This window comes from Protopterus annectens, chromosome 11.part0, assembly GCF_019279795.1.
Source record: "Protopterus annectens isolate FY-2018-M chromosome 11.part0, PAN1.0, whole genome shotgun sequence".
Classification (NCBI taxonomy): Eukaryota; Metazoa; Chordata; order Ceratodontiformes; family Protopteridae; genus Protopterus; species Protopterus annectens.
In genome coordinates, this window is record NC_056745.1 from 425,880,211 (window position 1) to 425,894,285 (window position 14,075).

The following is a 14,075-nucleotide window of genomic DNA, read 5'->3' on the forward strand; positions in this document are numbered from 1 at the left end:
GGCCCGGGGAGAAAAGCTCCACAGTTAAAATAAACAGACAGTAGTTACATTGGATTACATTGCGATTAACAATATGAAGAACATAGTACATCAGTAGACAACTAGAATCTTTATCTGTGAAGTACATAACAGACATTAACAAATGTTACAATAAGAAGTTCCTGCTGTATAATAAGTACTAGGCTTATGAGCATCTGAGCTTGCTATAATTAAAGTAGTTAGTGGAGTGGAAAGAAAGGTAGTGGTTGGATGGGGTGGGTGATAGTGGGAGTTGCAAGGGCATAGCCAGCATATTTTTAGGTGCGCTTTTAGTAAAGTTTTGAAGTGGGTGCATGATGGTATGGAGGTAATTGTGGGTGGGAAGGAGTTCCATAATTTGGCTATGGTGCAAGAGAATAGTGCTTCACCAGCAGAATTAATGGCTTTAGTGATCTGCAAGTGATTTTTGTTGCTGGATCTTAGTGGTCTCGTGGTGCAATAGGGTTGGAGTAGATTCTGGAGGGATGGGACATTTAGTGGATAGTTTGTGGGTGAGTGAGAGTTGATACCATTGAAGGAGGTGAGGGAGTTCAAGCCAGCCCAGTTCAGCAAGTAAGAGACAGTGGTGACTATGGTAGGATGCACCTGTGGCAAATTTGGCAATTTTGTTGTAGCAGATCTCTAGCTTGTTTAGATCGCATTGCCTTGGGTTGGTATATATTGGAGGCATAAAGTAGGGTGGAGATAAGGTGGTAATTTGCTGTTGAAATCTTTGCTGCTTTGGTGAGAAGTTGCTTATTTCTGTATAACGCTCCTAGTTTTTTGTAGACTTTTTTTATGGTCATGGATATGTGAATGTCAAATTTTAGTTTATTGTCTATTTCCACTCCTAGCAACTTGGTGTGTTCAGTTGGGTATATAGTGGTGTTGTCTTTTGCTGTGATGTTAAAGTGAGAGTTGTTTTCAGTATGTTTGGTGGGTTAGAAGATGAGTAGTTTAGTTTTGTTTGGGTTGAGTATTAATTGGGCATCGAATAACCAAGTTTCAACAGAGGAAAAGGCTTCCTGTGTGACTTTTTTGCAGTTTGGGTAGGGACTGGGCTGAGCAGATGATGGTCGAGTCATCTGCGTATTGTACGAGTGTGCCATGTTTGGTGGCAGAGGCTAGATTATTGGTGAAAACAGAGAAGAGTAGGAGTCCAAGGATGGATCCTTGGGGAAAGTCTATGGAGACAGGTAGTTGGGGAGATATGTCATTCTGCCGTACAATGGATTGTTGGCGGTCAGACAGGTAACTCTGAAACCAGTTGGTGACTGATTGTGAGAACGATAGGTTATTGAGGACAGAGATAAGTTGTTTGTGTGGGACCATGTCAAATGCTTTAGATAGGTCTAGGAAAGTAGCAGAGGAGAGATAGCAATTGTTTTTATGCTGAAGGATAGTGTTAGTAAAGGAGAGTAAGGCAGTGGTGGTGCTATGGTTTGGTTGGAAACCATGCTGAGTATTGGAATGTAGGTTGTTAGTAAGGAGGTAGTTTGAGACCTGAGAGTGTATGCATCTCTCTAGTATTTTGGAGAGTGGAGAGAGAATAGCTATGGGGCAGTAATTGGTTAGTTCTGTGGAGGGTCCACCTTTGTGGGGGGAATTATATGTGATACTTTCCACTGTGTGGGAACGTAACTTTCTGACAGAGATTGGTTAATCAAGATGGATACTGGGTAGGCCAGAGCATCAGCTGCGATTTGCAGGTATTCACTTGGGAGGTTGTCTGCTGCTAATTTGGTGGGCTTAAGTTTAGTTAAGAGGTGTTTTATGTTGGAGGTAGGTACAGGAGAAAAAGAGAAGGCAGTGGGGAGATTACTAGTTGAAGGTATGTATTTGTATCTTACAGATATGTCAACAGTGTTCCATATACAACTGTACTGTCTTTGTAGTGTACACTCATTGACATGCCCTCATCTGCTGTACATTACCATGTTACACCTGTCCTCTTCCCCTGTGTTCATTCCTACAAGTCATGTGTGTGGCCCTTTTCAATACACAAACGTTCCCTGAATAAAGTATTCATAATGCACTCTATGTACCCTTGTTGATCAATGACAAATATTTTATTCAGTATACCCAACCATAACTCTCAACTGTACTGATGCAGAATGTCCATTATTTCTGCCTCATATTTTTGGAATGCTTTTCATAAATGTGTGGTTTTCTGGCCAATTAGTGGCAAATCATTAAAGACTGTAGTTAGGAAAAAAGACAGACATTCGATTTTCAGACTTCATACCCTTCAGATAATTCATGCTAATGCACAACCCGTTATTCTATCAACTCAGTTTGCAAGAGCAATATTTAAAAAAAATTCCCTATTTTTGGCCCTTGGTCCATCTTTTTTATGGCTTTGTCAGCATTTTCTGACCTAAGAGGTTAAGAAGTATGTGCCTAACAGAGATTTGCACACTACTTTGCACCGGTTACACTGACCTATAATGCGTTAGAACTGTATTCATCGCCTTACATTAAACACTGATGATCATTGTAGCTGTCCGCACAATCCCACAGAACTAGAGACCCATAGGTAAATGGGTTTACATGTCTGCAGCTTTTTGTGCTGCTTTACATGGTTTCCTGACTGGAAACTTGCTGTTCATGAAACCACGTTTGTATTCATGTAAGTGTGATGGGTGGCATGGATACGCAAGTAGCATTGCTGCTCATCGCGCAAACAAGTAAACTCCATGTAGGATTAGCACAAAGCCTGTTTCATCATTTCCAGGATGTCACCAAATGTGACACCTTCAAGGGGGGAAATCTAGAGGACCCTTCATCTTCATCCAAATCTGGAGATAGTTCCTGGAGAAGATTCTAAAAGTTTTCATTTGCATGTCCGTTTTCTAGAACCTTGTCTCTAGGGATCTCTTGAACCAGATCTAAATCAGACGAGGAATTGAATGTCAAATATCCTCCAAATCTATAGGTACTGACTGTCCCCTTCAATCAGAATGACAGGAATAAGTCACACGATTCACTGGGAGTCAGGATGGATCTGAACCTAAGGGTTGCACCTTACTCCTTTGCCCAGACAAGACCTGTTAAAAAGCCTTGAAAGCCAACACCTCAACTGGAGCCAAATGCACCCCTATCCAAAGCCTCAGGAATTTTCCCTGGTCCGACTGAGATCAGCTCCAAGGAGGACCACCAACCTGAGCTATTGAATGCAGAGGCCCTGAGAGGAAGAGATGGCGCCAAAAACTTTACATTTGATTTCACCACCGGAGCTGTGGCACCGAAGCTTCATCTCGGAGATTTTTCTCAATCCGAGAGAATCAGAGTTGGGACAGTCAGGGATGTTGACACCAATGTTCCTTAAACTGCCATATCTGACTGAGGTGCTCCAAAAGGGCCTGAATGTGGGTACCACACCAGAAAGCTGGGCCAGTACTGCAGAGAAAAGGAGAGGGGTAGATGGATCTGCACCCAGAACTCCTTGCAGAGATGGAGACAGGAGAACTCCCAGTTGGATTTGTTTCTTTAAGAATTTCCTCATCATATGGTTGACATCCACTTTGGTAAGGCTTCTGATGGACTGAGCCAACCTTGATCAAGATGCTACCAAAGGAAGTTTGGAGTATCGTCTCTCCTGTAGGATAGGGAATGAAGCTGAGGACTCAATGGCTCCAGTGAGAACTTAGCTGGGGGAGAGGGAGAATCAGATATGAATAACTGTTGGATCTGAATTCCTCAGAGTGTAAGGTGCTGGACCCCTTTCAAAATTAGCTTTTTTCCTGCCTTGAATGGCTCTGGACCCAAACAAAGCACAGCTATTCCAGCTAGTCTCCTGGTGGGCAAAACCTAAATAATATACGCGTAGAGAGTGAGGGTCTTGAGGAGGAATTTTGTGTTCACAAGCCCAGCACGTCTTAAATCCTTGTGGTTTCACTGACATTAATAAAAACAGTAATAAACAACTATTTAGAAAATGTTGTCAAACAATATTTACTGCAATTCCCTTGAAAGCAGTCACACAAAAAAAACAAGCTCTAACAGCTGCTCTATCTCTGCTATCTTAACACTGAAACCACACTACTATATTAGTACTATGAAAAACTCTATAGAGAAAAAGCTAAACTAGTGAAAAAAGACACTTCTACAGCAAACTATGCTAATAAAATAAAAGGAATAGGGAGGAGCCAAAAACAGACTATAATCTTTGACAGGAAAAACACTTTCACTTATTGTGAAAAGCAGAGTCCTCAGACACGTTTGGAAGGTTCAGGGGCAATCAAGATCTGAAATAACTTACTGGAGAGGAGGGAGTTACGTGTAGGAGAATAGTAAGATCTACAGATTTACAGTTTAGGCGACAACGTCAGATCTGATCATATCTAACAACCCACCAGATGAAAATATACAACATCAGATCAGTAATGTTTGGATTTACTGACTGGCTGCAATTCTCAGTGATCTACCAACAGTTTTCAAGGGGCACAGAAAAAAACGTGGCAAAATCAGATACATTTTGCAAAATCAGGAAAGGCTAACCTCATCTATCCCCCACACATTTAATAAAAGCATACACACATACATATATACATACACATATGAGTGTTGCTGTTTTGACAGAATTACACTTCACTGAATCACAAATGAAAAATTTGACAGAAAACATATTTGACTGAAAACTCATTTCATAGAATTATGTTTGACTGAAAAACATTATTACACAAAATTAAACTAATTTTTTTTTGGGGGTTCAAGCCACCGAATACCTTCCATATGGAGGATGTTGCAACCCACACCCCCTTACTTTAATATACTAATTCCATGGTTGCACAACAGTTGAGGAAAGAAAAAAAAAAGAAATGCAGATAGTGAATCGCTGCTTCTTTACAATTTTCAGTCAATCACGATTCAGTCAAATGAGTTTTCAGTCAAATTTGTTTAGTGAATTGCAATTTAGCAAAATGTGATTCAGTTCAAGCAACTGCTACCACCAAATAATCACTTAACATGCTGGCTTAGTTCCACAATCCTGCCCATGCATCCGTACATTAAGCCCTAGTTTTACTTGCATTGCCAGGCTCTCAGTCCCCTGAGCCAACAGAATGCATTTCTTGCCGCTTCATGCAGTGGACCAGTGACACATTTGTTGAGCAATATTTCTGATTTCCAGCATCCTCAAATGGTGTGCTGATTGGTCAGACTAAATTCAATAAGCCTGTAGCCAAGTTGTTTTGAAAATAGCTCAACTCAGCAAGTGCTTTGGAAAGACATTTTCTTTGAGATTTAGTAGTGATAACTTCTTTAATGAAGTGTCCAAATAAGTTGCACAGCCTTAGAGTTACATCACTCTCGCTACAGTAAGATCTGAATTGTAGAATAACAATAAGAATGTCTTAACTTTATCTAGTATAAACTCATCTTGATCCTAATACTTTTATAAACACATACATGGGTACAGGGACACAGTAGGATACTTACAAATAATACCATGCAGTTTCTTAATTTTGATTCTCAACTTCCTACTGTTTTAACTCACAACTCACCTCCAAAATGTGGGATGTTTGGCCACCAGGTCAACTCCGATTTTTCTTATTTCTTCCATCTTGATAGCAGATGGCCATCTCTGGTAGGGTCTTGGCCATGCAATGGGCCAGCTAGGAAATGGGTTTCTGATAAATGGCACCAAATCCACATCAATCTCTTCCCTGCCGAATTTGACAGTGAAGGTAACAGCGGGGTTGCCTTGATATCGCCGGCGAACATAAACTGAATCTGTAAAAGATAATAAAATTGTTACTTTACAAGCACAGAATGCAGGTGTTTTTTTCTGGGAATGAAGCCTTCAGATTTTGATTTTCAATCTTTGAATATAGTATTATGTATCAAGAAAAGTGTCACTTTTTAATTTCTCCAACTGTTTTTGGTTTCTAATAGCATGATGGGAATGGACCCAGTTCCTAAGTCAGGACGTTAGTATTGTTTCCATTTTTGATACACTGGGATGGCAGTCTCCAGTCAGTCCTGAGCAAAGCAACCACATTTCTGATCACTGGTTAAAGAGCATTAAAGACTGAGATCCCCAATGTTTTGAATACACTTTGCTAATTCTTATAGAAGTCTTAATATTTTGCTCACTCCTCAGACCTACAGATAAGCTCATTTTGGTATTATGACTGTGATAATATTATTTTTACACTTCATGACATTATGTTATGAAATGGTTGCTTTCTTTGCTTGTTCTCCTTATGTTTATTTAGTAAGATTTCTTATAAATGGAATGCTGAATAATACAATATTCCCTATGCTCTGGTTGTGTATCTGATTTCAGTTAAAACAAAAACAAGATCAAGTCTCAAAATTAAGACACTACCAGTCTTGTTTGGTTTGTTGATCAATTCAATTTGTATTTATTTATGTATGTGTATGTATGTATGCACATTGAAAATAGGAGCAAATGCCCTTGAAAGTAAGTACATCCAGCCAAATCTTGGACATCTAATTAGAATAAAAACTGAATACTAAAAACACATAACTATTTCTGCTTCCAGTATGGGGTATTACTCCGAAACACGTTTAAAAAACAGAGCGACAAAAATGATACAAAAATATAAGCACATTATCAAAGAGACAATGAAGTGTGTTGCAAAGTTCTACAATATTTATTTTTACCTCTCAACTGTCCAGATCTTCTAAAAATGTCCAGATTTTTGCCTCATATTTTTCGTCTTCTCCTCATAAAAATTGTGGTTTTCTGGCAAATTGCAGAGGGTTTAAGCTACTGAATAATGACAGACATTTGTTTCAGACTTCATATCCTTCAGAAAATTCATGCTAAAGGTTATAGCAACTTTCTAAGTTTATAAGAGCAATGTTTAAAATTTGTCACTATTTTTGGGCCTTTGTCCTCCACCCATTATTTTTGGCTTTCTCCAGATTGAGAGATAAATTTATGTCCTCCTTCTTTAAATTGTTGTTTCCCGCAAGTATGGTGGTCATATTAGTGCGGTTTTCTATGTGCTAGACAGCTTCAAAATCACACGTGATGACGAAATTCAGAAAAATCTGTGATGGGGTAAATCAAGCCTGAAAATAGGGACATACCTCTAAAAATAGGAACATTATGTATTGACATAATCAGACCTGGAAATAGGCATGTTCTTCCAAAACAGGGGCAGTTGAGAGGTCTGGGACATATTTATTTAACAGTTAGGAAACTGCACTAATTTAAGTGAACCCTTTTCAGGCATGACCTGGGTCTTAAGCAGCAACAGGATATAAATGAAATGCAATATATGGTACAGACTGGAGTTTTACATAAAATGCAGATGTGTCATTACAGTGACTACATAGTAATGACATAATAAATATCTGTGTGTGAAGAAGGAGAGTTCATTCATATTCAGATATGTACACACTAGGTACAGTATTAGAAGTCAATTGGCAAAGAGGTCAGGAATAGTATAAATTAATACAAGGATGGAAGCGCATTTTAAATGTAGTATAATGTACCAGTAATGTCCAATGATAACTGGAAGATTCTAGGCAGCATGATACCAGGCATTATAGCAGCATTTTGACAGGGTGAGGAAATATGGTTTACTGCCTGCATTAAAATATACTAAGGTCAGGTGATTTCTCTGCAAGAGAGAGCAATCCATCTTAGATGACTGGGGCCATGCAGAATAAAGACTTAACCTGCTGTTGCAGGGCTGAATCTGTTGTACAACATGGTAAATGTGGGACTACTGTTAGTGCAAGACCATTAGCCTGGGTTTTTGGGAGTGTGTGTATGTGTGTGTGTGTGTGTGTGTGTGTGTGTGTGTGTGTGTGTGTGTGTGTATATATGTTGATGGTGGGGGTATATGGGGGATTAGAGGCCAAATTCATTGATGAGAATGTTATAAGCTGAACATCCATTGTAGTGATCGGACTTCTACAGGTAGCCAGTCCAGGGAGGTATAGAGTAGGCACTGGTGTGTATGCCTAGGACCACTGAGAATATATCAGATTATCAAGTTTTGTATTATTTCAGGGGCAACACAATTGTCCTTCAAAGAACCAACCATTGCAGACAAGCCACAGATGAAATAACACATCATAACACCCTACCCTATGGCATCCCTAGCTTCATCAGTAAAGGTCTTCATGACCTCAGTGGCAAGACATCTTTGGAATTTTGTGACATATTGCAGGTTTTATTGCAGGTTTTATTTACAAATATATTCTAGACTGGATTTGAAGGTAAGGTGGAAATCAATACAGTCTCCAGATATTTGAAACAACAAAGCAAGTGACTACATGACCCTTCTCTAAAGTGGAATATGGTTATAACAATTTGGTCTTTAGGTTTACACAGGGTTCAAAAATCACTGCAAATCCTTAGGATAGTATCCTGAAATATGACATAAGCAATGCAGGGTACCTGCTTGGGCTAAAGAACATCAGGCTGTCCACATACAAGTACGCTGAGAGATTCACAATATACTGGGTTATGTTATTTATACAACTAAGGGCGAGTAAGGGGCTCGAGTCAGGCCCCTTTGAGACATCATTGAGGTATCTGAAAGACCAAAGTAGCTGCTGATCGAATTTGAGTGAGAAGAGTAGATTATTTATGTAGCTCTCTGGAAAGGATAAAAAGAAGGCCAAGATCGAAACATTTAAATGCCTCAGGGAAATTCATAGGCTAAATAGGTGCAATATTTATAAAAGAAGTGAATTTGAGCAAATGTCTCCTCTTCAAAGGTACAAGGTGGGTGGCTCAGGGAAGATATGATGAAGTATAATTTCACAGAAAGGGTGGAAGGGTTGTATTGTGCATTATTAGGATAGCTTTCTTGAAGACAGCACATGGTTAAAGATGTCAAGAAGCTTTAAGATTGCATGAGGTGTGTGACGCCCGTGCACTGACCCAGTAATCAAGGAGCTTCAATCCTCACCACTAGCACCAGTGAGGGGCATCCACATTGGAAGGATAACAAGTACACACACACAGTAAAGTACAATTTCCCTTAAGAGCACACAGAGATCACAGTCAGTCTGGGGCTGGTTTCTCCCTTTCTCTCCAGATCCCCAATAAGACTCCCCCACTGGCACAGCTATAGGGTTCAGATCTTACCCGAGTGGTCAAGCCAAAACCTCCAGCATGCTCTATGTCCAACCAGTGCTTTTTGTCCCTGCCCAAGTAGCTGACGTACACACACACTTTGAGATTTGAGTTGTATACAACAAACAGGCACTCCTAGTGAAGGCTGCGACAAGTTCTCCAGCTATGCTCCCTTCTGCCCAGAGTATACGGTAGTACTGACTGCCATCAACCATTAGTATCAGCTACTGTAAAGGCCCTTACCAAAGGGTATCCAATTCTACTGTGCAAAGTTATTATCCAATTGGTAAGTGTGACTGAGACTTGAAGGCTGTTTAGGAGTGGCTTATACAGAATCACCAAATACATGCAAGTACTCTAAGAGCTTAAATTATCTCTACATAAAACAGCCACAGTTGAAAGGTTTAAAAATATTTAATAATATAATAATAAATAATGAAAACATAAGACAATACTTATAAACGCAACACAATGACATTAGACTTCAGAAATCACATGAAATACTTTAAAACAACATTGTAGGATAGTCTCACATAAATATAGAAAACAGCTAGTGCTATTTCTATCTCTCTCCAAGAGAAATACTAAGATATAAGGTCCTACTTACAGAGCAAGGCACAGTGCTAGTGAGTAGTGAGTTGTTGTCATATTCAGAACAAAATACAAAATGCTATCCTTACTTTCTGAGATAGCCCTTACATTGATAATACATATTACTGCGGAGTCATTTCAGATTGCATCAATCTTTTCACCTCTGCTGACGTTTCCCAGGCCCACCAAACTCAACATTTTAACATTTCCTTTTGATCTGCACCTGCCAGGAAGCCACAGCAATAAAAGACATTTTAAATGTGAAACCTAATACTTCTCTACGCCTTAAGACAATAGAAAGAATTTCTAGATGCAGACATCCTGTTTCCAAGCTTGAGATCACACAGAGTCATAAATTCTTTATCAGCTTTCTTGCAGCAGGCTGCACTATGGTTACATTTTTGAAGCTTAGCACATACACAGTTTTCTTATATTTGTGAAACCTGCCTGTGCATCATATATTTACAATGGCATAGAATTATTTACAAAATTCTATTTGGCTGGGCTGGCAGCCCATCAGTTTTTCACAAGGTGTACATAAAAAGCACTGAAGAACAATTTTAGAACTGTTATAAAAAGTTGTAGCTTTTCCAGTAAACAATAGGCATGTAGCACTCATCTGCCATCAGAATCTAACCTTCTCTGTACAAAACTGTTTGCGGGACTGATTTTACCCTTTAGAATTCTACAATGTTTGAATCCATCCTTCATGCAATACAGAATAAAAAAAAATTCCACTAAGCTTGATGAAGACTATACCATCATTAAAACCTTGGTGAATATTACAGAGTATATTATCTTTAAGACCTCAGATGATAGTTGTTGTACTGTAGCTGAAATTATAGCCATTTTGATTGGTATGCCTTGACCCACCATATTTGGTTGCATAGTCAGTGAGTTGGTGGTTGACCATTTTTTCCAGCAGTTTAGCTACTACTGGAAGCAGTATGAAATGGTTTGCATTTCTGTAGTTGACAATGTTCACAAGTTTTATGAAGAATTGTCAAAGTGCTTTTCATGAAGTGAAGAAAAGCCCCAGTGGCTAGGGATGGAGGGGAGGGAGAGACAGGGAGAGAGAGGGTAAAGATAATGTGGGACAATGATGACATCAGCACTCAAGGTAAGGTGCAAGGAAGCCGTCATACAGAGGAGTAGGATATCCAAGACACAATATCATGGTTATTAGAGTGAGAGAATAGCTTGCACTACTCTTGAAGTAGCAATTTCTGTGTGTTTTCTGAAATTCATTCAAAATGTTTTAGCAAACTGCTGTGATGTTACATAACTATCCTTAGCCACAAACTGGGGTAATGCTCAAATGACCATGAGGGTTGTATGAGATCTACCACTCTCAGCCAATGGTAACAGTTTCCAAAAAAAGATTTATTCTGATATGAGGACTGCAAACCTGACATCCCACTATAATCAAATCTATATATCTATATATATATATATATATATATATATATATATATATATATTATATATATATGTGTGTGTGTGTGTGTGCGCGTGTGTGTGTGGGGGGTATCCTTTGTCCTTTGTACTTCTTAAAATAATACAGTCTTATTACACCTTGGGATGGAGTCTGAAAATGTTCCTGTACTGTGATAAGTGAATATGCACAATGAGCAGCCATATGCAGTGTGTGTATGTGATTCAGAAAAGTTAGCGACATACTCTGCTATCCAAACAGCTTGGTCATTCATATTAAATGGTAATGGCTACACATCGAGGTGTCATGTATATTAATGAGGCAAAACAAGATGGTGGAGCAATTAAAAAATGTTTAAATCCCATGAAACAAAGCATCATCCACTGTATATTCGAACGTGGTCATATGCCTGTGCTCAGACTGAGTGCATCACAGAACAATGTTAGGAGTTGCTACAGCAACAGTAAATGTGTATTTTCAAGAGACTCTTATTGCAGCAAAGATGGCAAACAGTAAGCAACATTGCCTTAAGAAGTGTAGAGTCAGCATTTTATGCCCTTCACTACAATGACAAAGTTTACCAGTACACTATAGATAGAAACACCATTAAACAAACTGTAGCAATGTGTTGGCTTCATCGGTAGCCCAGTGGTAGCCATGGAATGCCAAATCTAGTAGATACAAGTATGTGTTGCTTTGCTTATATTAGCTACAAGTACCTTTCAGTAATCTGCTGGGGATACAGTATTGGTATCTCAGGCATCTACCTCGAGAATGGTCCATCAGTTTCTTGATGCCATGCTTCAGCACGTGGGGGAAAATATGTGATTCCCACACAAGTCATAGGAGATAGCCAACACCATGCTTGAATTCTATGACATAGTCCATGTCCGTGAGACACTTGGGAAAATAGAATGTACCAACATTGAAATACAGACCCCCCCCCCCCAGAGTGAACTGGGAAGGAGATAAGTGAACTGCAATCACTCCAACTGCCAGGTGGTCTATAAGGCATGGGGTATCATCTACAATGTTTGTATATGGACCAACTAGTCCAATATTACAGCTCCCACATATGGCCCACATGTAACCTGTACCAATGGTAACTTCCCATGGAGCCATCTTCTTCGTGATGCTGAATATACCCTGGAATCTTGGCTCATGACACCCATCAGAAATCCACACAATCAAACTGACCTGGGGTACAACCCTGCACAACTGCAAACCAAAAACATAGAGCTGGCTCCAGCACAAGACAACCTAGGCACTTGCCTAGGGCCTGTGCTGGCTGGGGGGTTCAAACTGGGCTCTTTAAAAAATGAAATCATTTACACTAATTCCTCTTTCATACAGTGTCTTTCATTGGCTGTGTATGGTGCTTTCAACCCAAAGCCAATGAAAGACTTCCAGGAAATGGCATGAGTTTTAGAATGAGAGACTTGGAGGCAGTCTGGCCATGAAGCAAGGTGCAACAGCAATTGTAAAGGAAAAAGTACATTCAGGTCAAGCAGCAGTGAGCAGAATGAAGTGTGGCTCTACAGACTTGCAAGTAGAAATGAACAGAAGACGTTTTGTTGCAATGAATAAAAGTGTGTGTGTGGGGGTGTGTGTGTGGGTAAGGAGAATATCTTGGTGTTAAGCCTTTAAGCCTTTCTCCTTAGGTGTTGGAAGCAAGAGACTTAATCCTTCACATCAACTGCCAGACTTCCTGAGGATTACAGTCAGTCATTTGGTGTTATGGTGTAAATGAAAAATTGATTGTACTAAAGAGCAGCATCGAAAAAGTCATTTTATTTGGACTGTGGTTCTTGGTTTTCTTTCTTTGTTGAATGTTGACAGTGGGTTTTCTTCAGCTTCAGCCCTGAACAACTTAGACAACATGAAGTCTGCACATTTAATGTTGGTATTTTAACTATGAATAAATTTTTAGCTTAGCTTTTTTTACATGTATACAGATGTAAATGCATTGTCTGGGCTGTAACAGTTTGTGTAGTACTTGTTACAGATGAATAAGGCTATAAGCTGTTAAAGAGCTGCTTCCCATAGTACATAATTTGATTCCCTCAACCTTCATCTGTCTTCTGTGTGATTTTGCCAAGTTACTTCACCAGATAGCAATCCTGGGCTGCTCCTAAAAATGCATACTTTTGTCCATTAGGCTTTTCCAGGCTGTTAGTGGATGTGCTACACATTTGTCAAGCCCTGCAACCTTCACTTAGGTGCTAATTAGTACATCACTGCATGCTATCTGGGTATGAATCCTAGCACTTCTCTTGTATTTTAATGGGTTGCCAAATGCATTTTCACTAAATATGACAAGTTTATTTTTTCTCATGCTAAATTACCACATGAACGGCAACCCCCTAAGCACATAACCTGTGGTGACAGACCTCATTAGTCAGGTTAACAATTGCACATTCGATTATCGTGCAGTGGCAGTGGTCAGAAAAGCCTTTTACCTGGTTCATCTCATAAGTAAAGGGATTGCATCCAGGAAAAAAAGGAGGTTATTACCTCTCTGTACTCTTCCCTCATTAGACCAATAATTGAGTATAACGGCCCCATTTGCAGACAGGCTCAAATGACTATCACTCTACTCAGAATCATACAGATTTCTCAGAGGTGATCTGTGTCTCACCTACAAGGTAATCTCAGACCCTGCCCTACTGCTTTTTTTTTTTTTTTGAGCTTCTTGTGTAATGCGGAAGAAGATTAAACACAAGAAGCTCAGTGGTTAGCGATTTTTGATTGGCCCATATGCCGGTATACGGGCCAATCAAAACATCGCAAAACAGAGCTACTTCTGCTTAATGCGGAACTGCAATGTTCCATATTAAACAGAAGTAGCTCTGTGTTTAGCGATTTTTGATTGGCCCGTATACCGGTATACGGGCCAATCAAAACATCGCAAAACAGAGCTACTTCTGCTTAATGCGGAACTGTGATGTTAGACTTTGTCTCTAC

The 14,075-nt window shown here is 39.5% G+C and overlaps 1 protein-coding gene across 1 annotated transcript in view; it reads right to left on the reverse strand.

The window, feature by feature from the left end:
* The window catches only part of LOC122815432 (protein mab-21-like 3), a 110,287-nt gene that overhangs the window by 70,200 nt on the left and 26,012 nt on the right, over positions 1-14,075 (reverse strand). Inside the window, exon 2 of the mRNA XM_044087920.1 lies at positions 5,523-5,751. Coding sequence (XP_043943855.1) covers positions 5,523-5,751 — 229 coding nt within the window. The remainder of the gene's footprint in view (positions 1-5,522; positions 5,752-14,075) is intronic.